This window comes from Caretta caretta, chromosome 3 (genome assembly GCF_965140235.1).
Source record: "Caretta caretta isolate rCarCar2 chromosome 3, rCarCar1.hap1, whole genome shotgun sequence".
NCBI classification, from domain to species: domain Eukaryota; kingdom Metazoa; phylum Chordata; order Testudines; family Cheloniidae; genus Caretta; species Caretta caretta.
The window spans coordinates 145731934-145758252 of NC_134208.1; the positions used below are offsets into that span (position 1 = coordinate 145731934).

The 26319-nt window shown below is 42.2% G+C and overlaps 1 protein-coding gene across 7 annotated transcripts in view; it reads left to right on the top strand.

The window, feature by feature from the left end:
* Window positions 1-1054: 1054 nt before the first annotated feature.
* The window catches only part of CRIM1 (cysteine rich transmembrane BMP regulator 1), a 307580-nt gene continuing 282315 nt past the window's right edge, over window positions 1055-26319 (top strand). For 3 of the 7 annotated variants that reach the window (XM_048843698.2, XM_075126989.1, XM_075126991.1), the window contains exons 1-2: window positions 1058-1830; window positions 24072-24245. In XM_048843698.2, coding sequence (XP_048699655.1) covers window positions 1479-1830; window positions 24072-24245 — 526 coding nt within the window. In that variant the 5' untranslated portion in view covers window positions 1058-1478. Of the gene's footprint in view, window positions 1831-24071; window positions 24246-26319 lie in introns of all 7 variants that reach the window. The other 4 variants (XM_075126988.1, XM_075126990.1, XM_075126992.1 and 1 more) reach the window with 3 other exon arrangements.

The window sequence follows — 26319 nt, forward strand, 5'->3', positions numbered from 1 at the left end:
TTCCTCCACTGGGATGTAGTTCAGCTATTTAATTCAATGAGTCCCTCGCTCCCACATACTCGGTCTCCTGCTTAATTATTTCATATCCCTGTGTTTCTTTTGAGGAATGCTCTTCTGTTTTCAGTCAGGGAAGGGCAGCCGTTTGACAGGGAGATTTACCGATAAGTGGGAAAGCTTAATATTTTTGCTCCAGGGGAGACCGATAACATGCCTGGGGTCTACATTTTTAAGCGCTACACTTTACACACAAGCTGTAAGCTCTGGGTTTCTCGTGTTGTTTGTAAGTGGAAGTGAAAAGCTCAGGGTTTTAAACTGAGGGGAGCAATGGAGGCTTTTCCCTGGGTGGAAGCAGGGGGGAAGGAAAGACCGGGATTCATCTCCTGTCCCGAATGGGAGAGCACCCAGGCCTTTTGGCGAGGTGTTGTCAGCGCTGTTACGCTTCCCAGCTCGCCAGATGTTTATATCACGCTCATCCCTGTAGGAAGCCAGAAAAGCTTAAATCGCAGCACCGCGCCGGGCACCTCCGCCTCAGTCCTGCGGGCAGGAGCCGCTCCTCGGTGCGTTGCTGGGAGCCCAGCAATACCCCCACGCTCAGGGGCTCCGTGGGCCTGGGCTGAGGAGAGCCACTGAGCCAGCAAAAGGGGAGAGAGTCTTGTCCCGGGTCCTGTACCCCCGGGAAGAGGAGGAGGCTCCCTGAGCTCCGCCCGGGCGCGGAGCGCTGCCTGTCCCGGCTCTAGGCTGCTGCCTTCTCGGCCCGGGCGGGGCCCCACGGGCACGGAGCTCCGGCCCGCACGGCGACACGGACAGGCCCACCCCGGCCTCGCTCCGCTCCGCCTCCGCCCGGGCGAGGCAAGGGCGGAGGGAGACGGCCGCCGCGGTGGGGCCCAGGCGGCTGCCACTGCGCCTCTAGCTCCCTGAGCTGGGGCTGAGGAGGAGGAGAAGGCGGCGGAGCCCTCGAGTCAGTTAGCCAATGAGCTGGGCGGACGGAGAGGCGGGGCGGGGCGATCGCGATCGCCGCCCAATGGGGAACGGGGAGGGGTCGCGTGCAGAGCTGGGAGAGTCGCAGGCAGCCGAAGGCTGGAGTCCGGGCTCAGGCACCGAGCGGGGTAGAGCCAAGCGCCACCGCCGCACTCGCTCCGCCAGGACCCGCCGCAGCCACAGCAGCCGCCCAGCGCGCCCGCGGCTAAGCGAGCGAGGAGCCGGCGGCGCAGGGGAAGCCGCGGAGCCCGCAGCGGGGAGGCGAGGGACGGACGGACGCTGCCTCCCGGAGGGGAGCGGGCGGGCGGGCGGAGCCGCCGCCGTTTGGAGCAGAAGTTTGGCTGGCGCCGCAGAGAGGAAACTTTTCTCCGGGGGCCGGAGGCGGGGGCGGCGGACAGGAGCCGGCACTGGGCTGGTTCGGGCCGGACTCTGGGATCCGTGACCTAGCTCGGGGGCTTCTGCGCGGCTCCCCCGGGCCGGGCCGGGCTGCGGCGGCCGGGATGTACCTGGCAGCGGTCTTGGCGGGGAGGAGGCGCCCGGGCGGCGGCGGCGGCGGCGGCGGCTGGCACCTGGGGGCGGGGTGGCTGCTCCTGGTGCTGCTGGGCGAGTCCGGGACCCGGGCGCTCGTCTGCCTCCCCTGCGACGAGTCCAAGTGCGAGGAGCCCAAGAGTTGCCCCGGCAGCATCGTGCTGGGCATCTGCGGCTGCTGTTTCATGTGCGCCCGGCAGCGCAACGAGAGCTGCGGGGGCGTCTACGGGCTGCACGGAGCCTGCGACCGCGGGCTGCGCTGTGTCATCCGGCCGCCGCTCAACGGGGACTCCATCACCGAGTACGAAGTGGGCGTCTGCGAAGGTAAGGGCAGCGCGGCCCCTTCCCGGCTCCTGTCAGGGCTGCCCTCGCCTCGCCGCCCGGCTCGCCCTGCCCGGTGCCTCCCCGCTCCCCTCTCTCTCTCTGTGAAGTTTTAGCTCCTTTGCCGGGAGCGCAAGGGTCGCTGCGGCCCCCTCTCGTTCCCCAGCTGAAGGGCTGGCCAAAGGGGTCCCGTCGCCTTCTGACTGGATTGCTTCCCCCCCACTCGTCCAGTGCAGAGTCGGTGTGAGCTGCGGGGGTTTAAATGCGAATTGCTTTGAATAGGAGCGTGTCTGCCTGCTAGGTGTCAGCTCTGGCCCGGGGGAGTCGTGGGGCGACGACTCCGCACGAGCATATAAGGCTGGCTGGTGGGATCTTGTTCTTGATGGAGTTTGCCTGGGCTGTTCTGTTCTTCCCCCCTCCCAATTAAATCTCCGTGCAGCTCGAACGGGAGCAACACATGATTATTTCCCAACCCTTCCACTGATCATGGGCAGGTGCCCTCTTTTGTATTTATTTGCAGCTCTGGGGAGTAGTTACACTTATTCCCTCACCTGCGTTTGTCTAAAAATCAATTGCGATTGTTTAAATTTGAATGAGGATTTCACTAATTGTTTTGGTGGGGCACCGGGACCGAGCTCTTCTCTCCTGGCAGCGTTTGGTATCAGGTAGTAGCCTAGGCTTTCTCTTTCTGTTAGCCTTGTTGCTTTCTTCAACATTAGTCATGGTTCTGCTCCTGCCAGCCATACCACTTCTTACGTGAGACTGTCTGGTTCTCGCAATCTGGAGAGGAAAATTAGACCAGTAGTAATCGTGTTGTGGTAGCAACTAACTTTTTTTGCCTTCACGCTAACTTTCGGACAGGATTTAACTGAATGCTGCTGAGGAAAACCCATGTTTTGAAACGTTGACTTAAGTTTGGTAGTTTGAAGTAGTTTGTTATACAATCCAAAACGGTTGCAATCTCGAATCCCTTTTCATTAGTAGATCATGTTAACTAGTATCAATCAGTTCGGCCAACTACTGATAAGATTTAAAGCGCTTGGAACAACAGCCTGGCAGTTTGCCCTCATGCAATAAACAGATAAATAATACACGTGATGCTTATTCCGGATTCCTTCTGTGGAAGGAAACACAAAGGCTGATCGTCTGTGGCAAACTTCTCCTTCCTGTTCCTGTCACTTAACACCCCCCCCCCCCCATATTGAAATGCGTCTTTTTCCCTTTTCCTACAAAGGAAAAATCCATATGGCAGTAACTTCTCCAACCCGCCAATCTCACTTTTCCTGCTTCATATGTGGTGAACATGACTAGATAGAGGAAATGCAGAGATATTTTCCCCTGTAGTTTACTTGCTTACAAGTGGCAGGAAGGAGTCCTGGAGTCTCTCATTTGTCAGGTTGCTGAGGAAGGGAAAGCTTAAAATGTAAGAAAGTAAAATACATCGTGATGGTAAGGGATTAGAAATAGTTCAATGTGGAAAATGCATAGTTTTATTTGGTGGGTTTTTTAAAGACCGACTGGACAATTCTGGAAAGTAAGAGGAGTGGGTGTTCTTTGCTTTAAGGCTAGAGGGCAGTAAAGAGTTCGGAAATATCTTTTGAGGAGGAGGCACTCCTCCAAAAGCTGTTTGAAAACAACACAAAAACCCATTAAAATAAAACTGCCATCCTCACAAAACTGCCATTCTTCTCAATATGTTCGTTGCTGGTAAACATATCATTTTAGTATCCAATACTAGTTTATAACTGATATGATCCACAAGTTAACTGTAAACCACAACATAAAAATATGAGGGAAGTTGGTGTGTCCTGCTATGCAAAAACAAATAGAATAACATTCTTCCCCCAGGATTCGTTCAGTGGGGTTGCATAGGCATGGCTGAAGTGAAGAAAGCAGAACTGGGTTGAGTATTTTAATGAATTAATATGTAGTTCTGAACTAATTTTTCAAGAGGCTTCCTTGATTCATTCTGTGTTGCATTGTTTTTTCTTTCCCACATACATAGAAACAAATTGGATTTAAAACAAATATACATATATAGAAAAATATCATGATTAAAATATCTTTCAGTTGTTTGGATAATGGTTCCTCTGCTTGCATGTTCTAAGTATAAACATAGCTTGATCTGGAGAGTGGATTAATGAAAGCCTACAGTAATTAAATGTCTTGACAAGCCAGCTCTCTTCATGTATCACAATGTGGACTTCTCTGGCAGTTTAGACACATTTCATTCTTTTTGAAGTGATGCAATATGAACTTTGCATGATTTCAACTAGTAACCTCCCATATACTCTCTTAAAAATGGTATGAAGCTTCCGTTGGCAAGATTATATTTCAGTCAGTGCTCTGTGGCTAGAAACTAGTTCCAGTTGTTCCTGTAACAATCGTCAAGGAGATAATTTAGGCGCTATTATTCTCAAATAAAAGAAACAACTGCTTAAACTGTTACCAAATCTAGAAGATATTACTGGGATAAATGTTGGTTTATGTAAGGTTCTACCTATATTGTCTTAAACTATGAAACTGTTTGGTATGTAACTGGCCTAATTTTATTGTTTGGAAGAAATTTGAATGTTTTATGCCTAAACCAATAAAAGGATTTATTTTTAACTAATCAGACAGTTTAGATCTCTAACTTGCAGGTAGAAGTATGACAGGGTAGGTTGTCTGCCTTACTGCTAGCTTTTAACACTATATGTAATATTCTCTTCACAGGCTAACAGGATAAAAGAAATTATTATTGTATGTCATGTCATGTTTATTGCAGTGCATGCAGCTCTTCTATAACAGATATGCTTGAATAAAAGTGAAATTCACTAGCTAAGGAAACAGTGTATATAACTATGTGAATAGAAACTGATATCGTTTCCTTTTTTCTGTCCCTTTCATTGCAATTTTTACACTGAAATGACCCCTACTGGTTACAACTATAAGTGTAGAATTTTTTGTGTGGCTTCATAAATGGCTTAGCTGAGACAAAGCTAACATAGACCCTTTCTGACATAGAAAAAGTGAATGTTTTCAGGATCCTACGGTTCTCTTCAGAGACTGATGTTGTTTATACCTGCTGCAATTACAGCTACTTCAGTTGATGTCATTTTCTCAAAAACGCAGAATCAATGTGGTCTGCACTTTTGGTGGGACAAAGTAGTTTTGTGGTGTCTCTTCCAATGGAGGAATCTATATTCAGAACTTGTCTCTAATCCTGAAGTGTGCTGCTACCAGTAGTATTGATACTTTAGGAAGTGGATTCTTCTGTATGAATTTGTGCTGAACCAATACATCAGCATAGTGTGAAAATAACCTGTTACCTCAAGGCACCACTATTTTTGCTGGTTTAAATTTAAAAATCACACTTTTTAGGTTGAGGTTAATGCTATTTTTCCTAATGAAAGCAAAGCCTAGGGGAAGAAAATGAGAATTCTGTATCTATTTCAGAAAGGGACCAGGTATCTAAATTTAATCTTTGGACAAAAATGTCTTATGGAGAGTAATTTCTTGCATCCTCTGTAAATGATAACATTAGTTTGTTTATGGCCTTTTAGCACATAAACAAGAGACTGTAAATCTTGGTGTATAGTTTTCTTATATATTACTATATCAACATTCATATTTTAAAATACTGAGAAATTACTGTTTCTTGTATGAATTTGATCAACCCACTATAGACTCTTCAGACTGAAAAAGGGGGGGAAAGGTATCACCAATGAAAAATCTTATTGTAATTCTTTCTTTTGATGCTCTAGATTAGTTTGCTAGTTTAGTGAGAACAATTATTGAAAACATTTTGTAATATGCAAAGGAATGAGCAATTGTCTATTTTGATTAAACTACTTGTGTATAGCAAATGAGTCTCTAATGTAATTGATGCACCAAATGGAAAACATATAATTAGTGCATTTACTTTGGGGAAACAGACTTCTCATACTCTGATATTTGTTTAATATTAGAAATCTATGTAGATTTTTTTTTTTTTTTTTAAAGTGATCTTAGGAAATTTTGGTCAACTCAAACTCAGGTTATTCTGCTCAGATTGTTATACGGTGCTCATCACTGTAGTATCTGACAGGTTTCAGAGTAGCGGCCATGTTAGTCTGTATTTGCAAAAATAAAAGGAGTACTTGTGGTACCTTAGAGACTAACCAATTTATTTGAGCATATGTATCCAATGAAGTGAGCTGTAGCTCACAAAAGCTTATGCTCAGATAAATTGGTTAGTCTCTAAGGTGCCACAAGTACTCCTTTTAATTTTACTGTAGTATCTGAATGCCTTCCATTAGTGCATTAAATGATGTGATTAGCATCTGTCATGTGGTGTTCACTCATCTCCCCAGTGGTAGAAATGTGTGCAATGGAGTGTCTGTTCTGGTGGTGGGTTTACATATATACATGTTATGCATATATTCAAGGAAGCCAGGTCAAAGAAAGAGCCTAATGCCAGCTACCCCAAACATATGTTTAAGTACTTAATTATCAAGTGGTTTGCTCTCCAGAGATGAACACCTGCAACTCCCAGTGACTTAACTGGAAGTTGTGGGTACCCTAACTCTAAATACAAGGGTACTGCTTAAATATAAAACTAGGTGCCCAGACTTAAAACACCTGAGCTTTAAAATGTGGCCTTTGTTTTCTGACTTCAGAATTGTAAAGCATTTTTTTTAATTTGAAGAACTTGAAAATGTTTGCCATGAAATTTTTCTCCATTTAGCTCCCCCTAATGGAGGGGTGTTCATACCCACAAACCACTATTAAGTTTTTGTGGTAAGAGTTCAGGGTTTTTTTATTTTTATTTTATTTTTTTAAATTTTTTTTAGCATGGTTGATTCCTACTATTCCAAGTGAGAACACAGGAGCGGCTTGGGGAAGCTTGAACTGCTGCCATTACTGAACTACTTAGTGAGTGTGCATATTCTTTCTTCCTATGGCTATCAGCCTCTCTCCTTTCATAAGGACTGCATTCACTAGCTGGATATGTGGATAGATTTATCAGGTTGTTTTGTTAACCAGAGGTTGTTGGAGTCCTCCAGTTCTGTTTTGGGACAGCTCTATGGCAGGAGTCTCTTGCAGTGAATGGAGTTTGAGTTAGGGATGAGGGTGCTGGACTACTTTCATTACTCTTGCTTATCAGTGGTCAGGGCATCTCTTCTCTTCCCCCCCCCCCCGCATACTTTTTGCTTTTGGCTTGTAGACACCTTTTTTTCTTACAAACTTAGAATCTTTTGAACTTTGTCTTAACTCCCACTGTTCTCCTTCCTAGAGAGAGGTTCTGATCACTTTGAAGAAGTGTCTTAAAGTAAATAGGTGGAAACTTATGTGGCGGCAGCATACTAAATAAGTAATTTATCTGTGGATTTGCAATTTCTTTCATGGTTTGTTTTTAGAGATGATTGTATTAACTTGTTGCAGTTGCTGAAGTGGTCTTGAAATAACCAAACTAGTGAAGTGTCTTACCATATCTTCTAGTCCTTCATAAGAATATGCCCAAGCATACCATGCCCTTTGGTAGCCAGGGAAGTTCTGCTTAGATGTTAAGGTACTGGAGCAGAAATGACAAATGGGGAATACTTCATCTTATCAATTTCGTGTCCATTAATCTGTGTTAATGATCTTTGAATCACATATGCTGAACGCTTCAGCCTGATGTGTTGTTCATTTTAACCTGTCTAGCTTTTCTACTGAATGTAGAGAAAGCTTTTGAGTGCGGTCTGTAGTTTGTTTCATGTTACATGAGGTAGTGCTCTGGGGTTAGGAGATGAAATCTTCACCTAAGCAACTGTGTAATACATATATAGATACAGTATGTTAATATGTACATTAGGTTATTGTTTTTTTTTCTTTTGAGGAAGACTTTGTACAAATCTGGTACATCACCATCAGGGGTGGTGTCCTGTACCTCCTACAGGATTTAATTACATCTTTCTAAAGGCTAAGAATTACTGCCTAGTCTTCAGTCATTTTGGTCAGTTTGGCTCTTGGGAAACTGTCACGTGACTGAGCAGTAGGAAACCTATGATCTTTCTATAAAAGTTTCATATGAAACACTGAAACTACTTAGTTTAGAGAGAAGACATGACAGAAATGTATCATACTTCTGGTGTAGCAGAGGATAAATAAGTGTACCTGGCTTACCTGTCTCAAAATACAAGAAGGATTGTACAATACAAGAATACAATAGCAAAATTGAAATACAGCAAATCTAAAATTGATAAAGGAAATTAAATTGTATAGATTTCTGCCACAAAGTCTAAATGACACACCACTGAGTAAGACTGAAGAAAGGATTAAACTGTGGATGTTTTTTGTTATGTTTTTGCTAGACTAAAACAGAGTTCTTGCTCATTTTCTTGTCTGAAATGAAGGCAGTGTTGCTTCTGGGGACTGCTTTTAGGGTTTTCTTCAGCATTATTAGTGTTAGTTTTAATGTTGAGGGAATTTTTGTCTAAGTAGCTATACAATGTGCATCTCTTAAAGCTTTAAAGATTCCATTACTTAGCATATGGTATAGGTGCTGCTTGTAGGAAGAGGGGTCCATGGAATCATCTTCACAAATGTCAAACTTGTTTCTGTAACTTCTAGTGGGTTTCTCTTGAGGAGCGAGCTATTTTACAGTAAAGGTGAATATCCCTGTTTCTCCTCCCTGTTCAATCCTTGTCTGTGGCATTACTCTATCTTCACTTGGGCCCAGTGCTGTATAGTTTTCAGATAAAATGGTTACAAAAGCTTCTCAGTTATTTGGGAGCCAGAGTCCCACTTTCAAAAATGACTTGTCTCTGAAATTCCCTTGGGAAATGACTATTGAAAATTTTGTTCTTGATCTTATGGTGTTAGGTAGCTGAGTTCAGGGCATACTCAAAAATATGCACGCAGATTAGGTCCCTTTTTTTTTTTTTAAAGAGTACAGATGTGGTGATGGAAACTACTGTTGTGGCACAACCGTTGCAGTTCTTGTTGGCATGAACATATTTTTGTGTGTATGTTGAACAAGTCTAGAAGTTACCATGGATGTGGGAAAGGCGCTGCCAAATTTTCCACTCCTCCCAAATTAAAGAAAGCTGAGCAGGAGAAGACAGGCCATCTAACTCATCCTCTGACTTTTTTTTTTTTTTTTAACACAGTACTGTACCCATCTGTAGGAATTAGGTTTTCAGTACTTCCTTTTGGAGACAAGTCCCTCTAATTACCCATATGTTAAGAAGCTTATTTTGCTGGTATCTAGCCAAAACTTTCTTGCTAAATCTTCTTACTCCGGCCTCATTTTTCTAAAATTCTCCATTATAAGAATCAGTTCAAATAACTCCAGACTAAGCAAATAGCCAAACTGTCTAGTTATCTCTGTATTTTTCCACATTCAATAATGTTTGTTCTTCTTTAAATCCTCTTCAGCTTGTCCAGTGTGGTTGCATTGGTAACTTCTTTGTGTGTGACACTTTGCTTCTGTTGCTGAAATAATATTTGACTTGGATGGCACCATATGAAGTTGAGATATATAGCTCATTACTGTAGTCCAAAGACCTTTTACCGAGTTGTACAGCATTGTTAATGTTGACTTTAGTTTGGGTATTCCGTTTTTACCTCCCTCCACCACCACCTTTTATTTTACTTAACTAAAATTTGGACTGAAGGCTTTCATTCTTGGTCTCTACTTGAAGCTAAAGAACTTAAGTTGGGACAAAATCAATTAAAACACTTCTTTGGTTTACTTTTTGAAAATATTCAAAGTACAAAAACTTAATTTTCTTTACACAGGATCAAAGAGGAGATTGAGTAGTGGTATTTTTCCCAAGTTCTGCCCCTTGAGGTGCCATGAAACACAAGTGTCACTAGCTTGTGAAAATTGTGTGACTAGCCCTCTCCTTTCTTGGGTATGTTGATCAGCTATGAAATACTGTAGCTAATTTCAACACTTAATGCTAATCTACTTTACAAAGCCTCCTAGTGGAGATGCAGCTTATACTGGCAAAAGGAGTTACTTTGCTAGTGTAGTTAACTCATCTCCCGGAATGACATAAGCTATATCAGCAGAAGCAATCTTTTGGTCATATAAGCTGTCTGCGCATACTTTTTCATTCCTAATTGACACTATGCCAAGGAGGTAATGTATAGTGTAAACCTGGCTTTAAGGCTTGCAGGGGAGGGGCGGGGGACTAGCCTCCCGGGCCAGGTGCTCAGAGGCCAGGCAGGAGGGTCCCACACACATGGGCCGTAGTTTGCTCACCTCTGCTCTAAGAGATGTAATTAAGCTAACCTAAGCCCCAGTGTAGGCAGCACTAGGCTGACAGAAGAATTCTTCCACTGGCCTAGCTATTGCCTCTCAGAGAGGTGGATTTACTACAGCAGAACTCCTTCTGTCACTGTAGTTAGGGTCTACACTGCAGCTGTGCTGCTGTAGCATTTCTAGTGTAGACATACCCCGTAGTTCACAAATTTGAGTGTAACTCATGACCACAGAGGCTAGAGTTTTAAGCTTTAATTAAAGGAAAAAAAGAGCGGGGAGGGGGAAGAGTACTGGCTCATCAAGCCTCTGAGGTTCCCCTAAAACTTGACCCCCTCCTTCTGAAATGTTAAGCTTTGAATATGGCAAGCTCAAATGTAGAGATAGTGGCTCTTCTTTTTATTTTTAAATTCCACAGTGTATATCTCTAACTTAATTTTATCCATCAGGCCTTTCTGCTAGGTCACTCATCCCTAGAACAAGTGAAATATTCTGAACTTTGCCCACCCTATCAGGTTAACAGAAAAGCTCATAAACCTGCTGTTTCTCATTGATACCTTCTGAAGGAATCTGATAGACTATGTTCAAAAATGGGGTCATCCAGGCATAGGTTCATTAACCACACAGGATCGTGTGAAATGTTCTCTCTTTCTTAATAGAATAGAGAAGTCAGCAAAGCTGACATCCGCCTTCCTGTTAGTCTGGGGTGGGGTTGGGTTGGGTTGGGACGAACAAACATTCTCTGTTTACTTAATTTGACCTCTTGGCCTACAGTCTGCACACTACTTAATGAATTTGTCTAGGATGTATTTTGTGTGGATAATCTGGGATGTATTTTGTTTTTAATTTTAATTGTACACCCTTCTGAAGGTATGCTTTCTTTTACACTTAAACTCCAAAGGTGAATCTAAATAAGTCCTATAGCTAGTATCCTTTGTGAATGCGCACAGAAGGGAAGGCATTGCGTACTTGCACAGTATGACAGACCCGTATCTTCTACAAGCAATGATAGTTCATTAGCTTGATCTACTTGCACATTGCTCTGCATAGTGGTCTTCTTCAAGACAAGTTCCCAAGAGGCATTAAGTGGGTGGTAGAAGGAGGATTCAATGGAAAAAGTACTTTTTTTTTTTTAAAGTGAGAGTTTGCCCCAGGCAGTAAAGAAGCCATGTACAGTAAAACCTCAGTTATGAACACCTCAGGAATGGAGGTTGTTTGTAACTGAAATGTTTGTAATTCTGAGCAAAACGTTATGGTTCTTTCAAAAGTTTACAGCAGAACATTGACTTACTACAGCTTTGATACTTTACTATGCAGAAGAAAAATGCTGCTTTTCCTTTTTTTAGTAGTTTGTTTAACACGGTACTGTACTGTATTTCCTTTTTATTTATTTTCCTCTGCTGCTGCCTGATTGTGTACTTCTGTTTCCAAGTGATGGGTGTGGTTGGATGGTCAATTCGTAGCTCTGGTGTTTGTAACTTTGAGGTTCTACTGTAGATAACTTCACTCATAGAAGAATACTTATGCTTTTCACAAGGAGGAACTGTTGTATGACCTTTCTGAAAGGTTTGGGCCCAAAGGGGCTTTCAGTATAGGGCATGCACATTGTTCCCCTACCCTGCTATGCAAACCTATAGCTTCTGTGTTTAAAAAAAAACAAAAACTGTTACTCAGTACAAAGAAAATCCTCTCCTGTTCTTTGAGGACTTCATTTGAGTATTTCAGCATACTCCATATCTCTCTCGTAGAACAACTTGATAGTACTTAGTCAATTTGCAACAATAATTCAGGGATGAAAATTGCTTGAAGATCCAGAATGTGAACTTTATTAACAGTACTGAATATTCTGTTTTCTTGAGCAGTAACTCTGTGGTGCTGTGACCTTCTCCTGTTGCTATTCTTAAGCAAAATACTAGAGACAGCAACATTTTTGGTAACAAAACTGGCAGGAAACATGTAGGAGACTGCTAAAGTAGATTGCCTTTCATTTCACTGCAAACTAATATGAGTTAGGCTTTTGTATGTGTGTTTTTGCGCTTGAGCGTCATGTGTAATGTACTGTTGAGAACCAAAATAAACTAGTTGGGGTTTCAGAAAAGTTAACAGTAAGAGGCATTTGTTTTGTTAGGAAGACCTTGTTAGCAACTTCTAAGATAACTAGGGTGTTCTGAATCCAAATATGGTTGTTACCAAGCTGTGTGTGTATAAAGGTTATATTTATTTGCAAGTTTGAGGGTCTAAACTTGAAAATTTAACTTGGTAACCATCATTTTTTAATTCAGCAGGTTCAGGTTGGATTTGATTTAAATCAGATTGATTTAAATCACTACTCAGACTCAATTTAATCATGGATTTCTACATAAAAGTGCATTCTTGTTGGTTGTTATAATCTTAATACATATTCTTCACAACTCAGAGGATAAGTGAGACCCAGATTGGGTCTCTTTTATGGCCTACTGCCATAGAAGGTTTTCCCTTCTACTGAGAGAATGGTATGGTAGATCTCAAATCAATGAAGGCTACACTCAGACCTCAAGACTTCTGGAATATGCTGCTCAAACAGATTCACTTTTGTTTCTGCCTGTCCCTCCCTTCTGACATTTATCTCCAGACTTCTTCTCCTTGTCCAGATCTATCCCATCCCCAACCATCTTCTATTCATTGAACTTTTTGAAACTTTGCACTTTTAGAGAGAGGTAAGGGATTGACTCCGTGTACACAAATTTGCAGAGGGACAATAGGGTTGAGGTCTGTTATTTCTCACCTCTATATATTAATTTATTTTAAAACATTTTTGTTAACCAGCATGTTATGTCTGGAGACGCGAATCCACAGTTTGAGAACTGCAAAACTAAGCATCTCTGATGATATCTTCTAGACTTAGCACTGAGTCCCATTGGGTGGGTAGATAGATTTAACCTAAATCTATACAGAAGCCCCCATAAGATTAGGTCCCTAATCCATGAACTATTGGAACTCATTTACAAAACTTTTCTTAAACATTACATGCATATATTGTCTCATACTGTAGAATTAAAATTTATAATACCTATTCCATGATGAGATATCTTTGAGCTATATCTTTGAGCTATAATGTATCTTTAGATAGGTTTTTCCCCTCAAAAAGCATTATCAAAAAATCTGATTTTTAAATAAAAAAAAAAATCAGTGATTTTTATCCACCTTGAGCAGATTCAAATTATGTTTACAAATTGGTAACTTTTTTCCTAACAGATTCCTCTAGACCCTTAGAAATCTCAGAATCAATCCTCTTTCTAATCTGTAAGTGACTTTAGAGTTTGAGCCTGGCTTGGAAAACTGCTGGAAAAGCTCCACTCCTTCTTACAGTTTCATCGCCCCATACATCAATTTTCCTGGAGTTAGAGTAAGCAAGAAAAATTATTAGGGCAGTTGAAATTCCAAGCCATGTGCATTCCATGCTCCCCTCTAGTATAAGTGAGGGGTCTCATTTGCATAATGGAACACTGGAAAAGGTTCTCTTACTTGGACTGTCCAGTGAAGGACTGGCATAATGTAGTGCTGCCAACCCCACATAGTCAAAAAATAAATTGGTTTAAATCATGAGCTGTAAACAAAAAATAATAATTTTGGGCTCTTTCTCTGACTCTGGCTTTTGAGCTTTCAAGGGTCACATTTCCAAGCTTTTCTCTGAAACCATGGGGATTAGAAACTTTATTTAAAAAAAAATAGGCAAGTAGAGATTATCACATGAAGCCCCAACTCCTGGAGTCATTAAGAAATAACAAATACGAAGACCCCTCCCCCCCTCCGAATTGCAATACTATATAAGGGCTAATAGGCTTGGCTTTGCATAGATCTGTCAGATGCTTGAGGACAGTGCTAGGGTTGACTTCTGTGGGGAGTCCAGCCCTGTGACGGGGGGTGTACTTCCCCTGCACTGGAGCAGAAGGGTTTAAGGCAGCACTCTTAGGAGAGGAAACCATGGCCCCTTGATCCTGTTGGGCATGCTCCAACTGCAGCTGCAGTATAAAAGGGAGCAGCCTACCTCAGTCTGGGCTGACTGGTGAGGACGAAGGACGTACCTCGTTGTCTCCTCCCAAGGAGCAGCCAGGATCCTGGACTGCTGGAGCAGGAGATGCCGAGGCCTAGGCAAGTGCCCAGTACCTGCGGACCCCCCCAAGGAGCTTGCAGTCACCGCCCAAGGAGCCCAAAGACTCCGAAGACACCCCGACTTCAACTGCAGGAGTCACGGTAGGAAGTAGCTCGGGGAGGGACTAGCTAGTCTGTGAAGAATTTCAAAAAGATCTCACAAAACTAAGTGATTGGGCAACAAAATGACAAATGAAATTTAATGTGGATAAATGTAAAGTAATGCACATTGGGAAAAAATAACCCCAATTGTACTTACAATATGATGGGGGGCTAACTTAGCTACAACTCATCAGGAGAAAGATCTTGGAGTCATCGTGGATAGTTCTCTGAAGACATCCATGCAGTGTGCAGCAGCTGTCAAAAAAGCAAATGGGATGTTAGGAATCATTTAAAAAAAGGATAGAGAATAAGACTGAGAATATCTTATTGCCCTTCTATAAATCCATGGTACGCCCACATCTTGAATACTGCATACAGATGTGGTCCCCTCATATCAAAAAAGATATACTGACATTAGAAAAGGTTCAGAAAAGGGCAACTAAAATGATTAGGGGTTTGGAACGGGTCCCATATGAGGCGAGATTAAAGGGGCTAGGACTTTTCAACTTGGAAAAGAGGAGACTAAGGGGGGATATGATCATGAGTGGTGTGGAGAAAGTGAATAAGGAAAAGTTATTTACTTGTTCCCATAACATAAGAACTAGGGGCCACCAAATGAAATTAATGGGTAGCAGGTTTAAAACAAATAAAAGGAAGTTCTTCTTTACTCAGTGCACAGTCAACCTGTGGAACTCCTTGCCCAGGAGGTTGTGAAGGCTAGGACTATAACAGGGTTTAAAAGAGAACTGGATAAATTCCTGGAGGTTAAGTCCATTAATGGCTATTAGCCAGGATGGGTAAGGAATGGTGTCCCTAGTCTCTGTTTGTCAGAGGGTGGAGATGGATGGCAGGAGATAGATCATTACCTGTTAGGTTCACTCCCTCTGAGGCACCTGGCATTGGCCACTGTCGGTAGACAGGATACTGGGCTGGTTGGACCTTTGGTCTGACCCAGTATGCCCATTCTTATGTTCAGTGTCCCTGCAGCAGTCGGCGTGTTGTGGGCGGATTCCCTGCCGACTTGGTGGCGAACCCATTTGCCACTACCAGGGCTCTGGGCTGGGACCTAGTGGAGCAAGGAGGGCCTGGATCCCCCATCCCGGCCACCCCTTTTTGGGGGCGGCCCACCAAACGCCCTCCTGTTGACTCTGGCTATCAGATGAGGCCGTGCTTCCCTGCATCTGAGGGAAGTCCTATTGACTCTGGCCATTAGGCTGCGCTTCCCTGCAGACAAGGGGAGTCCTATTGATGTCAGTCATTGGGCCATGCAGCCCTGAGGCTGAAGGTAGCCATATTGACTTAACAGTGGGACTACCGCCCTTGTCGCACCCCCAGGGTGACAGGTGTGCTTGCCCAGTGACAAGCCCCAGCAGAAAGGCGTTCTGTCAGGCACAGTCACCCTCACTCCCTGTTGAGGGTGACTGCAGGGGTCCCAGAGGAGGCAGCACAAGCTGACAGGGCCTGGAAGTAGGCCCTGCTAGAATAGGATGCATAAGTAAGCTCTTCCGGGCTGTCATCAGACATTCACTTACAGAGCAGCAGTCTAGGAATGAGAAGGAAAGAATGAGGCTATATCTACACAGCATTTTGGAGACTGAGCGTGAGCCTCCCAACCCAGGTCAACAGATTTGCTAGACTTCAGAACCTGAGCTCCAACCAAGCTGCATCTTTGAAGCACTGTCTACGCTGCTCTTTTTGCCAAAGTCTGTTCACCCAATGTGGGAGGCTTGCTTTTGTGGTCTCCAAAGTGCTGTGTAGACCTATCCCGAGTGGCATCTGGTGCTCTTTTATAGGTATGAAGAGGTGGGACCTAGGTAATAATTCTAGAGAAGAGTCTGTCTTGAGTAAAAACTCTGCTGAACAATCTGTTCCACCTTGTATTTAGCTGTGACAGTAACACTTCATTTCCCAGATGTGAAGAAGAGCTATGTGTAAGCTTGGATCTTTCGCCAACAGAAGTTGGTCCAATAAAAGAGATTACATCACCCACCTTGCTTCTCTAAAAAGAAAAGGAGGACTTGTGGCACCTTAGAGACTAACCAATTTATTTGAGCATGAGCTTTCGTGAGCTACAGCTCACTTCATCGGATGCATACCATGGAAACTTCAGAAGACACAACTACAACAACACTGCAAACAACAAATTGTAGTAATCTTTCCTGGGGCCTCTGCAGTGCGGTGTTACTGGCCCTTATCTTGACACAGCCCCTGGTAGCAAGTGCCATGTGCACCACAGCTGAGTCAACTAGTGCTTTAGTTCAGCTCTGTTGGCCCTAACACTTGGTGGGTTTCAATGCAGTTCCTCAGCTCATCAAATACCATTCTCCTTTCAGGACTCCAGATATCCTGCCTTTTTGATCCACTTCTTTGAACTGCTGCAGAATCTTCTGCCTTTGGCAACCCATCACTTTCCTGAACAGAAGGAAAAGAGCCTCAGCAGATACACCAACATACACTCTGCTTATCACTCTGCTTATCTCTTGAAATTTTTGTGACACCCAGCTCTTGCCCCAGCCAATAATCCAAACAACTCTAACAGGAAAAAATGACCCTCTAGTCTGGTGCTTAAGGCACTAACTGGAAATGTGGGAGGCCCAGCGTGACGGGTTGGGTCATAGAAACCCCCTTGGGACTGCCACTTGAGCCCGTTTTCCCTGGCAGCTTGGGACTTTAGTACCTTGCCTGGTTATGCCAGACACTCTAGTCTGCTACAGACACAGACGCTGGTCTGAACCACATTTCCCCCCCCCCGCAAAAGCTGCAGGCTTAACTGAAAACAGCTTAAGAAGTGCTCCTGTCTCCAGCACCCAGATACCCAGTTCCCAATGGGATCCAAACCCTGAATAAATCCGTTTTACTCTGTATAAAGCTTATACAGGGTAAACTCATAAATTGTTCGCCCTCTATAACACTGATATATATATATATATAGAGAGAGAGAGAGAGATGCACAGCTGTTTGCTACCCCAGGTATTAATACTTGCTCTGGGTTGGTTAATAAGTAAAAAGTGATTTCATTAAATATAAAAAATAGGATTTAAGTAGTTCCAAGTAATGGCAGACAGAACTAAGTAAATTACCAAGCAAAATAAAACAAACATGCAAGTCTAAGTCTACTACAGTAAGAAACTAAATGCAGGTAAATCTCACCCTCAGATGTTCCAATAAGCTTCTTTTACAGACTAGACTTCCTCCTAAACTTCCTGGGTCCAGCAATCACTCACACCCCTGTAGTTATGTCCTTCGTTACAGTTTCTTTCAGGCATCTCTTTGGGGTGGAGATGCTCTCTCTTGGGCCAGCTGAAGACAAAATAGAGGGGTTTCTAGGGGCTGGTTTAGTCTCTTTTGTGGGTGGAAACATCTCTTTTCCCCCTGTGTGGAATTACAGCTACAAGATGGAGTTTTGGAGTGACATGGGCAAGTCACATGTCCATGCATGACTTGGTGCTCTGCAGGTCGACGCCATTGCCCACATGTTAGCCCGAATGTTCCCAGGAAAGTTCAGATGTGGATTGGCGTCTATCAAGGTTCATTGTTAGCCAAGTACTTCCATTTACTTGAATAATTGCTTCACGCTATGTTGACCAAATCTGCCTTAGGTGCTTCTACAGCAAACACTTTAAATACAAGCATAGAGCCAATGCTCATAACTTCAGATATAAAAATGATACATGCATATGAATAAGATGAATACATGCAGTAGAATATAACCTTTTCAGATATGTTACATGGCATATATATATAGCATAAAACAGTTATGTCATATTTACACTCATAAGCATATTTCTATACAGCATTATGGAGTGCAACGTCACACCCAGGTTCAAGACTCTGCTCCAAATCAGGCAGAACAGGGACTTGAATCTGGGGTTCAACATACCAGGTGAGTTACTCAACCAATGAATTCTTGACTATTCTAGGGTGGATGGATCTCTCTGGTTTTGGCCAGAAATTTCATCTTGGATCTGGCAAACATACCTGACTAAAGTGTAAGTGTGTGTGTGTGGTGGTTTTTTTCTTGTCAAAACTAGATGCTTTCCTGCAGAAAGTTTGTTTCAACAAGTCAGCATTTTTCAACGAACACTTTATTGAAAAATTAATGACTGGCTCTAATCTCAGGTTCGTGACTTCAGTGGAGGTGTGCTGCTCGGGGACTACATCCAGTCTAGAAGCACAAGCTTCCTTCATGAATAGCCCTATCTTTTGTGACTTCTCTAGGTTTGGCACTGGCCACGCATCTACTTAAAAGGTGGATAGTAAATTCTACACCTCTTCCCCATTTGACTTTCCTTTCCAGGGTGTCGTCCTCCTGTAGAGCCAGAAGCCAAAGAGCTGTCTGCAGTTGCCATTCCTTCAACCCACTTAACTTTAGAACTTCTGCAGGATCCCTTCTGTCAGTCCCAAGTGTTTTCAATGATTCATAGCAAACTATTGGCTATTCCAGTGCACAGCTGTATTTATTCCATTCATGTGCAGCACATTTTTCCTTAGGGCTGCACTTCGCAAGTTTAGGAATATTTAATGGCTGGTCTGAAACTTAGTTTTGATTTGACTGTTCTAAGCCTTCAAAAATCTACTTCCTCTGGAACAGGACAAGGCTCCCTCAGTGAAGGCTATTTTTATGCCACTTTCTTATTCCATCCCTAGGCTCTTTCAGCTGTGGAACTGAGGGGTCAGATGAGAAAATAAGTCACAAGACTTCATTTAAAATACCCCCCCCTTTTTTTATGCTCAAATCACAGAATCACACTTTTTTTTTTCAACTCCCTGCATGCTGCTTCTCTTCTCTTGCTCTCCCCCAGAAATCCACCTTCAGTCACCTAAAAGTCAACTCGAAGGTGACCATTTCAGAAGTACAACTTCAGCTACAGTGTTTGCTAACGTTTTCACAATACACTGGAAACTCCCGTACATCTTTTATCTAAAGATAAAGTATATTAAGGAGGGTGCAAAGTTGATCTTTCAACCTGGACGCTTATTTGTAGTCGCATGCGCGCACACACGTACATTTTTCTTTTGTTAGCTTGATAGAGATTGAGTGTGGAAAAATACGATGCCGGCTATGTAGCAGTAGTGTATGTTCACAAGGATATTGTCTGAGAAGGAAAGAGGCTGGGATGTAAAAAGAGATTCAGTGGGAGTAAGGAGTGCCTGAAATAGTATGCAGGAAAAAGAGGAAAACAAAGTACAGGAAAAAGGTTTGGTGACGGGAGGAGGAGAATGGAGGGGCAGGAAGGTTAGTATCAGTGTAGTAAAGCTTTTCTTTAGTCTTAGTGCACCAACTTTGAGTCAAATATTTTCATACTGTGTAACATTTCACTGTCCTTTCAGCAGCAGTATATTCTTCCCTGACATAGTTACTTTCTCATCACTTGTACATTACATGCATGTGTGCCTTTTTAAAGCAAAGATGGAGCTTCAGGTTAGTATCTAACACAATCACACTTTTTGTCTCTAGAAACAAGTGTATCTAACTCTTGTAATGCAGGGTAGCGTAATCCAGACATTTCCTATACTATAATTAGAACAAATGCTACAATGGTGTTCAATAAAGTACCTTATTACCTGCTTTTATATTGTGAAGAGGTCAGGAAAGAGACATTTCACCATCATGTAACACTTTCCTGAGGCTGTACTTCTAGGAGCTAGTGTTCATCTCCACATGGAACTGTTCTGGAATAGATGTTCTGCTTTAAATTCACACACTACTTCAATCCAAATTGTATTTCAGATCTAGATAAGCCCTGAGAATGAAGTACCAATTTTCAGAAAATCATCAATGATGTATCAAAGTCTTAGTTACTTGGTCTGAGTAAAAGTCAATAATGCAGTGGTTCTTCTGAAGTCTGTCCCCCTTAATTCAAGCATTTGATGGAAATAAACTGAGGGAATAGCTCAGTGGGTTTCTATATAGTACGTGTGAATTGCTGAGCACTGCCTACTTTCCAGGACCAGCAGTAGTGTGAAAATAACTTTTGTGGAGATGGGCATACCTGTCCATGTTTGGTAATACTTATGTTGTTGCCACCGGTAGCCTGATATACAGTGTGCCACACACACTCAGTATGACACGCTCTCACTTGTTCAGATTCTGATAGCACTTCAGTCTGTGTTCTGAGTTGGGGTCTAGCACTGTCGATGGTGCTAGTTGCTCTGCTGCATGATTCTTCTGCTACCTGATTCTGCACTGTAACTGTTCCTCAGGTTCCACTCCAGAGCCACCTTGGAGTGCCTTCAGTTTCTTTGGAGAAAAGCTTGCAGGATCCTCTGAATAGCCTTTGGGGCATTGCACTCCTTTCCTGACTTGGTATCCTTCTGGAGTCTGGAGCCATGCCAGGGCTCACTCCAGCTGCTTGTGACTCTACATACAGAGCTCCATGAAGACTCTTTTGGAAGCCACAAAATCATCTCTAGTACAGAGCACTGTGCCAGGGACCATGCCCTCCCTTGATGCTGATCCCTTACCTCGTGCTGACAGATCACTGGAATCCTAGGAGAAAATCAGACCTCCCGTTGGAGGGTAGCGGCTTCCCTAGTGACAAGGCGCTGTAGAATATTTAGGCTGCTGTCCACCCTCTGGAATTAACTTCCTCCGAGTTGAAGAAGAAGCCTCTCTTCTATCAGTGTTATACCTTCAGGAGCAGTCTCCCTTACAACGTCAAGGGATGGAGTTTCATAGGCATCTTCTACACCTTCTGCTGGCAAACATCCTTGGCAGTACAGAAGTAGGATTCCTCACGGTATCTTACTCCAAGCAGCAATTTTGAGGGTATGGTTGAGAGCCCTATACCAATTGCACCATATCTCCAATCACCCTCTCTTCATTCCCTCCTTTCTAACCCAGTCTCAAACAAAAAACCATCTCCCTATAAAGCCTTCTCTATGACTCTCTTCTTGACCTACAGGCCTTTCTAGTAACACTGGAAGAGCAGTTATCTGAAATCTGTCCTCAACCTCAGAAACATCAGCAGGCACATATGAGCATTCAAGATGCACAACCTAGGAGGCCTTATCCTTCTTTTATCCCAAGGAGACTGTTATGTGGCTCTCAACTTAAAGGACATGCTTCCTTTCATGACAGTCTCATCAAGTGCCTGAGCTTTTGCATGACGACAAAACATTACCAGTTCAGAGTACTTCCATTGTAGTCTATTCAGTCACAGTAATAGAGATCTTTGCCTCCAAACAAAACACCAAATGCCAAGTGCAGAGGGGGCAAAAGCTTCCTCCTGCATATGTTTTACGGCCAGTAGCCAACACTGTCTGTATACCTTGTCTCCCAGATACCCAAGGTCATAAAGATCATGTTGGGCAGAGATGTATTAATAACTTTAAAGTTGTCTCACGAGTACTGGTGCCCTGTGTATTCTGCAGCTGGCCAGAAAGCCACATTACCTGCTGCCTCTTTGGGCATCTTGTCTCAACAGCAAGGGGGGATTCTGTATCCAGCCTAGAGACGTTCCACCTTGCAACATGGAGAATGACCTTTTGACTAATGTGGATTCCCCCCACCCCTCAGCGTCCAAGCCATCCGACTGCAATCCAGGAAAGGTTCCAGCCTGAGTTGCTATAAAGAGAAAAGGCTGTGGTTCACCATCTGGGTCACTAGTAAAGGACTAACTCAATATTAGGCTAGGATCACTGCAGTCCTGGAGTCTCATCTAAACCTTAGTTTTTTGGGTTTAGGTATGGCTTCCTTAAAAGTCCACCTTGTAAGAATAGGAGCTCATTAGGTTTGTCCTTAAAATGTGTATGCCTTCTCACCCTATAGTCCTCAGGCTCCTCAACAGCATGGTAAATGTCTTCTCCTTCCCCTTCTCCTCTCCCCCACTATCATTGAAGCTAAATCTTGTCCTAACAAAGCTAATAAACCCTCCTTATGAGCCATCTCATTTAAGCTTTTCTAGAGAATTTATTGATCAAATCAGACTTCCTCAAAGTGATTACATCTACTAAGAGGGCAAGTGAGTTTAATACGTTGATGACCGTGCCACTTTTGTACTGTGGTCTCTAAAGACACTGACCAGTGATGCCTCATCCCGGCCTAAGGTGGCCTCAGATTTTCACCTGTCCAGTGCATTTTCCTGTGTTCTTCCTGAGACCTTTCACATTCTGGGGAAACATATCTCCATATAATAGATGTGAAAAGAATACTCCATTCATATCTGGAAAAGACCAACCCCTTTAGAAATTCAAGCAGGCAGTTTGTATCATAGGGACATATACCTGTGAAAACACATTTCTGGACACTTCCCTGCTGGATGCGATGTTACATCTTAGCTAGGAAACCAGTACCTCCTGGTTTAAATACCCACAGCAGCACCATCAGTGGTATACATTAAACATGTTCCTCTGGTGGAGATATGTGAAGAAGTAATCTAGAATTCAGTGCACACTTTCACCAGACACTACTCTTTGGCTTTATCATCATGCTCTAATATCCAGTTAGTTCAGAAGTGACTCTTGCTCAGAGTTACTGGTGAGTAATCTCTTTAAGGGAAGAAAGTTTTATTTTCCATGATGTTTGAAACTCGCTTGCACTTCCTTGTCCTGCTGCCTAGTCTCATTATGCCTTTTAAAGCAACTACAGTTTGCCATGATCTTTAAAACTAACTTCAACTTTATTGGAAACGGCACTGGCCCTGCAAAGCAAAGGATGCTAGTTTTGCTCTTTGGGTGCATTGGTAAAATAAGATTTTCATGAATCCTTTTTTGTGTCATTAATAGGATTTGATTGTTAACAACTTCAGACTGTTTCCTAGCAACAGAGGATTTGCCAGGCTGAATCAAACACTGTCCCCTCTAGTCCAGCGTCCCACATTTGGCAGTGACTAATGTGATTTTTTTTTTCTGTTTAATCTCTCACTACCTGTGCAACAATTGTGCATAGTGTACTAAGGCTGTTGTATAGTTCTCCTGTGGGGGGCTTCTGGGGCATTTGTGCTTTATGGCACATGTTGATCATTATAGTATTCAGGAAGGAGATGTAATTCTCCCTAGCCACATTTAGTTAATGATAGTATCTTACACCATAGCTATGAGAACTTCAGTGACTGTAGATGGAACTTAATCTTCTTTTTTTCAAAAGTACAGTCTTATCACTAAGAGAAGCTCCTTAGCAGTTGGCAGCGAAGAGCCTGTGAGACAGTAGAGCAGTTTTTCCTAGTATAATGATGGGTGCTTGCAAGGCCACTGTTGTTATCAGACCTCTCTCAAATTCACTATAGTATTTGACTCAGACCTCTTGCAGAAGTTAATTCCACAGAATGACTACATATAGCGTGCAGTAGGTCCTATAACTTCTGTTAATTTCCAATGTCTCCTCATTATCTCACTCAGTAAAGCAATTTTACCTCTTCCCTGTATAATCCTGATTATTCAGATTCTCTCCAGCAAATCATTCTAATTTCAAGTAGTTTGCTAAAGGTATCGCAGTTTGCACAAGTGAGAGTGCTGCTTTTTTGCGTTTTTCCCATGCACTTGATCTTACTACATGCAAATTATTTCCTCAGTATTAATACTAATATCAGAAAAGGGAAATGTAACAATCTAGTATTCAGCATTCATATTGTCTGGATTAATATTTCTGAATGAATAAAATTGCTGCATGTGGCCCTCATACTTTATATATACAAAAGTGGCATATAAAACATATCCAGTTTATAATAGCACTTAATTTTTTTAAATAGGAAAAAAACAAAGCTTGTTGAGTGCGCCTAATGTTGGCACCTTTGTGGGCAGCTTTAAGGCAGTTAAGTGGAAATACAGTAAACATAGTGACTTCATTTTGTTTTTTCAGATGAAAATTGGGATGATGATCAGCTGCTTGGATTTGAACCTTGCAATGAAAACCTTGTAACCGGTTGCAACATAATCAATGGGAAATGTGAATGTGACACCATTCGCACTTGTAGTAATCCATTTGAGTTTCCAAGCCAGGATACTTGCCTGTCAGCTTTAAAAAGGATTGAAGGTAAGCGCTTGATTTTTTAGAAATTTTCAACTTGTAATTCCTTATTGTGTATCTTTCACTAGGGCCTATCACTAGATGATGATACTTGATCCGTAAAACAACGTAAGTGGTTTCAGGGACTAACTGCCTTTAACTTCCAAAAAGAACAGGAGTGATTTTTTTTTTAAAAGTCTTAAAGATAATATTAGCACTGTGGAGTTTAAGGAAGATGTGGTTTATCCAGTTTGACTCTCAAGACACCTCAATTTGAAAATGGATGAGACTGATATTGTCTGTCTTTGTGTTAAGTGTCTTTTTAAAAAGTGCATTTCACCGTTGACAAGGACAAAACTAACACAAATTGTTTGTGTCCTCTTTTGACCTTTGTGCAGCTTCACAAATGCTTAGAGTTGTGGAAAAGCAAGTTGTTCAAAATTATATTATATTTATAGTGATAGATGAAAAAATGTTGGGACTTTAAATATCCTAAATAAAGAGGAAAAATCTTAAGGTGTTCTTGGTTGCCTTGACTCTCAATGTTTTGCATGATGATGGAATTGCTGCTCCTTTTTCAGAAGTATATAACGTACAATTACTTTAATACTAGTACTTCTCAATTGCTTGTCTTCCCTTTGTTTTAGCTCACTTTAGATCAACACTTTTTGTATATACTTATCCTCATACTCACATTTGGTGTCATAGCACTTAGGACATTGCTATATTACATGCTACTTAACAAAGCAGTCCTAAATTCGGCCAAAGAGTCAGCTCAGGGATATTGTGTTGCAATCAAACCTGCATGAAGTACTTTCTTAAAAGTTCTCTGAGCTGGGATGGAAAACGTTGTGGTTCTTGACAGCTGTCTATGCAATTTTACTTTGTCATAACATTTATTTTCCAACACATCCTAAGAATTTACAAGGAGATTATTTCAGATATGTAAATGAGTGAATTGGACTCAACTAAAAGTCCACAGCTGTAGCTTCACGTGGTGACTCAATGCAGTGTTAAACTTAAATGTTCTAAAAGAATACTAGTCATGTTGGTCTGAGTTATGAGGGTAGTTTAAATAAGTAAACTAACAAGTTCCCAGGAAAACAAAATGTTGAGACTTGCCTAAGTGTGTGAATCTTAATTAAGCAATGGAAAATGACAGTAATTTGAAAACCTGCTAAAGTTCTCATACAATAAACTAGAAAAATATGGAATAATAATAATGTGAAAGTGAATATTCCTCTGTGCTGGGTCTGATCTGTTAGAAGCTTACCCACAGTAGGGGCTTGTACTGCTAGTTTATTGGATATCGTACCCCTAACTGAAAAAGTTTAAAATTGATCTAGAAGTGTAGTAGTACCAAGGGATGTCTCTGAAGTACAAAAGGCAGCAAAGAAACTAACACTTCAAGTTTGCGCCTTGTTTTAAAGTTTTTGTCTGCTGTTTTTTTCCACAGTTCATGACTTAAAGTGATAGATATGTTGTCTAATGCTGTGAGAAAGAAGTGCTGAATTCTGATCCTGACTCTGACAAAGACAGCATCTGTGGTCTTAGAGAAACAGACAGAGAAGCTGTAACTTGCCTGTCTCAGAAAATGAGTTTACAATATTGATCTGGCTCCTGAACAAGAGTGTTCTGAGGATTAATGTTGTAAAGTACTTGGATAAAAGTCAAGTACCATTACAGATATCTAATTTATAATACTGTAGGTTAGTAATGTTAGACTATTTGTGTTTCTGGGAGATAATATACTTGCTGTGTGTATCTTAACAAGCTTCAAATGATGTCTGCTGTCCTGAGTAATTTATTTCTAAGTGATTTAGCCTGTACTCTCCTATCTACTTTGTACTGCTTGTGAAGCCCTTCAGTTACGAAACTATAGAAAAATTCTTTGAAGCCACATTAAACCATTAAATACTTTAACGGTCAACAGAAAATAAGTTTGGTCTTTCACTGGTTTTTGCTCTATTTGTTTTTGTTTTTCAACAGCGAATACTTTGAGAAAATAAAAATATTCAGGTCTCCCTCTTTCTTTCCTTCCTTTCTCTCTACCCCCCAACCCCCCCAACATTGAAAGCCTAGTTAACATGTAAGTCATTGT